At 50.8% G+C, this 3830-nt stretch overlaps 1 protein-coding gene across 1 annotated transcript; it reads left to right on the top strand.

Moving 5' to 3' along the window:
• Window positions 1-416: 416 nt before the first annotated feature.
• On the top strand, window positions 417-3619 carry LOC112287247 (uncharacterized). Its single transcript, XM_024530073.3, has 3 exons — window positions 417-556; window positions 844-2131; window positions 2273-3619. Exons 2-3 carry the CDS (start codon window positions 1144-1146, stop codon window positions 3271-3273), a joined length of 1989 nt encoding a protein of 662 aa, XP_024385841.1. The 5' UTR covers window positions 417-556; window positions 844-1143; the 3' UTR covers window positions 3274-3619.
• Window positions 3620-3830: the final 211 nt, after the last annotated feature.

Below are 3830 nucleotides of genomic sequence, written 5' to 3'. Positions count from 1 at the left end.
CTCGCCCCTCATCCTGCGCCGCCTTCATCGTGTTACCCACCCCCACACATCCCGTTCCCTCCCTCCATCACGCTCTGATCCCCTCCGCCTCCCCCACCCCATCCAACTCACTCACTCGTGCTCTTGCTAGTTTTCAGCTTGTTTCGCCTGGCGGAGTAGCCTTGGTCGCCGGGTCGATGATCAGAGCCTAATCGAAGTCGCACTAGTGAGCGTGGTGATGCTTTGCGGGTTAGATCCAGCACGGAAGAGAAAGAGGTGGAGGTGCAGGTGGAGCAGAAGCTTGGTTCTCGGGGTGACGCGGAGGTTGGAGTCGTTGAGAAGAGTAGATCTAGGTGTTGCACTAGGTTTGTATTGCACTGCGGAAGGAATGTGTTGTTGATGAATGCGTTCAGTTGCGCTGTGAGGGGATTGGTGTTGATACCTGCTGCCGCAGTGTTCGAAAACTGTGGGTGGATTAGTTGAATCGGCGCATTGGGTTGGTGAGCGTTCGCGAGGAAGTGCGGCGGAGATGCATCAGTCGCGACCTGGCTGCAACATGCGCGTGCTCGCTATTGTGGTATCCATCAGACTCTTTCGTGGTGACTAGGTGTCTAGATAAGACCTAAGCATTATGGAATAAGAATGTTTGACCTTGCATGATTGTTTTTGTGCCAGCCTTCTGGAATTTCCAGGTTTTTTTCCTTCTTCTGTCTATTCGAATCTTTCAAGGCAACGCGAACGTTTAATTTGTGAATGTTGACATCATTGCGAATAGCTTATTGTAACCGTCGTGCATGCAATGTTCTCAGATAGTATACAGATGCAACAGGTTTTAACTTCGTAACTTTCTTCGTAATCCTTCAGGTTTTCCGTGGGACCGAGCGGATAATTTGCAAACCTTTGTAGACTCGTTTCTTTTTTCTTTTTTCTTTTTCTTTTTTTTTTGCTTCTTTTAAATTTCTGGTTCAAAGGTCTGCTGCCTGCGGGACTGGAGCATGGGCTTGAGATATGTGGGTTACGAAGAGGTCATGAAGTTGGTGCTTTCAATGGGAAGGAGGGCGGAGTTCATGTGGAGGGGAAGTAGAGGAAGAAGGTAGAAGTGAACAGTGATTCTTGATGAGGGTCGATTTGAAGTAGACATCCCATTTGAAGCTTGTAGGCAAGATGTGCCCCATGTGTGAGAGAAGAGCGCAGCTGCTGCTTCAGCAGCAAGCCGTTGTGGAGGCTACCTCCGCAAATAAGGAAACAGGTACTTTCCACACGGGAGGAAAATCTTACCTCTTCCGAAACCCCTTTAAGACATGCAAGAATTTGACCTACCAATGCTGCTCACCGCTGTGCGATAGCCACCGGACGTCGATTGCGTCTGTGCGACCATCTCCTACCCCGGAGAATTCCGATGAGCTAAGCCTGGATCTCCGAGATGACATCTACCGCGTATCGGAGTCGCCTCTCAGTGCGGAGCCTCTGCAAACGAAAGAAAATCAACCTCCAGAATCGAAGACTGCACAGGTAGCGCCTGAACCAGCAGGAGAGCCAGTAGAACCAAGGAGGAAACGGAGAGGGTTGCTTACGCGGCTGAAGCTTCTCACCTATGGCGTACCGCTAGAGGAGCCCATCAAGAGTTTGGATCATGAGTCGAGTGGCACAGATTCTAGCTTCACAGCTTGTGCGAAGAAGGTCATAGCCGTGGCGGAAGATCTCGACCATGGGGAGCATCATGTCAGAGAAATCGCCTTCGAACCGGCCTCAGTAGCAACCTTTTTGGCTGCTGAATCGTCCCTGGATACAATCTCCGAGGACAGCTTCAACGTGTCAGAGTCGAACATCTCTGAGACGACTATGCTCTCCATGATGAATATGAACGGCAGCTTCAGCTCCCCGTTTGAGCTCTCCCACCGGGGATCAACGCTCAAGTCCAGTACATACGACGATGACGCGAGTACCTTTGCCATCGTGCCCCGCACTAGTTTGCAATCGAGCTTCATTCACGAATGGGCGAGTGATGCGAGTGGGCTGTCGGATAGGTTTGGGGAGCTTGACATCGGGTACTTGTCGCTGGAGGAGAGTGGAGAAGGTCCCGATTTTGACGATACCGTGTCTATTTCTTCGTCGCAGCACGATGACTTGGACTTGCACATGCACCCTCAAGGTATCTGCACACTAGCATTTGACTCATCCTGCGATGGCTTATGGATTGTAGATGTAGTGCATGTTTAAGTTTTAGGGTTACTGCGCCTTCACCGTCTCCGTTTGCACGCCTAACTTGTTGCGTTCTCTCATCGCCCCACAGATGACGTGGTGTCAGAGTCCGACTTAGATCAAGATTACAGCATCGGCACGGACTCGCAAGAGTGGTGCACGGAAACTGAAGATGCGGCATCGTTGTTGGACCGATCCAGAGGTCATCACCGAACTCGTAGTAAAAACCACCTCCACCTCCACCTTCCTGACCTTCGAACCACGCCCCCTCACGATATCTCCCAACCAAAGGATGACGATCTTCATCTTCCAGAGCTTCAAGCCACACCACCCCACGATCTCTCCCCGCCTCCGCTCCCAATGCAGCAATCCAGGGACGTGATCAAAGGAGATGTTTCACTAAAAGAAGATCCTGCTCGCCATGAGCCTGACGCTGCACAGGCCAAAGTCGAAGAAGGTTGTCCACCAGAGAAGAATGCGCTTCGGCCGGAGACAAAGTGCACGGAGTTTTTATGCTCACAGTGCGGCCGCAAAGAAAAGAGGGTTGAAGTCCAAGACCAGCAACGGCCATCAACGAGGTCGGTGATTTCCAAAGACAACCCCATGTCAGCTTACTTCCACAACATGGATGGTTCCAAACGGGCCCTGATTGCAGACAAAGTGGTGGTCCTCTTGGGCAAGTATGGCAACCGCAAGGGACTCCGAGTGGCGGGATTCTCACCTGGGCGGAAGGAGTCCCACGACGAGGTCGCCCTGTCTGCGAATGAGCTCGACAGGCTGCGGAGCATGATTTGCCCCAAGAAAGACGCCGTGACTTCGTTCCAGAGCGAGGTTGCGCGCATGATGCTGGAAGGGGTGGACGCGCCAGACCTCAACATGGACGTAGAGCAGTTCATCGCGGGCTACATGAAGCTGAACTCTCCGTTCTACATCGATCTCATTGAAGACTTCTTCAAGTCTGTCTGCATTGATTGCTTCGGCCACATGGGGGCAGCCAGGAGGGCGAAATCCAGCCAACAACGCCCTGCATTGACTGTGCTGAAGCCGAAGCGGGGCACCAAGAGTGCTGTGAAGAACACAGGCAAGAGATAGATTCTAGGGGACTTCAATCAGTTGATTCCTATGGCTATCTTCGGGGCCTCTTCGACAAAGATCTCTAGACTTCATGATCCCTGTACAGATTCATTTTTTCAACTCCCCCTAAAAGATTTGTCCAATTGTTGAATTATTGTCGCCCCATGGCTTGTAGAATAATGTGGTACAACGGTCCGTTGTAGGTAATGGTAGCGAGGTGAAGGACGCTCGAGTCTTCCGCCAGGATGCACATTTTGATGAAAAAAACACCTCCATGCAGGCTGGGTCCAGCCACAACTTCGATTCAAGTTGTGTTGAAATAAATGGCCTCCATGTCACATCTGCAATTCCAGTTTTTGCTCAAGGTTGTCCCTTGCTAAGTCTCTTTATTCGGTGCAATTGATTGTCATAGCGTCTTGTCATCTCCCTCAACACAATCCCTGCTCACTACTTTCAATTACTTTTCACTCAAGATAACAGTAACCTTCATTTTTAACACAAGAGAGCGACTTTTGTTAATGATCCCACCTTCACCAGGTATCCTGTTTTCTAATCTCAGCACCTGTACTGGCACC

Source organism: Physcomitrium patens, chromosome 10 (genome assembly GCF_059467195.1).
Source record: "Physcomitrium patens ecotype Gransden chromosome 10, ASM5946719v1, whole genome shotgun sequence".
NCBI lineage: Eukaryota > Viridiplantae > Streptophyta > Bryopsida > Funariales > Funariaceae > Physcomitrium > Physcomitrium patens.
Note: the sequence above shows the minus strand (reverse complement) of the source record. Positions and strands in the feature narration are given on the sequence as shown.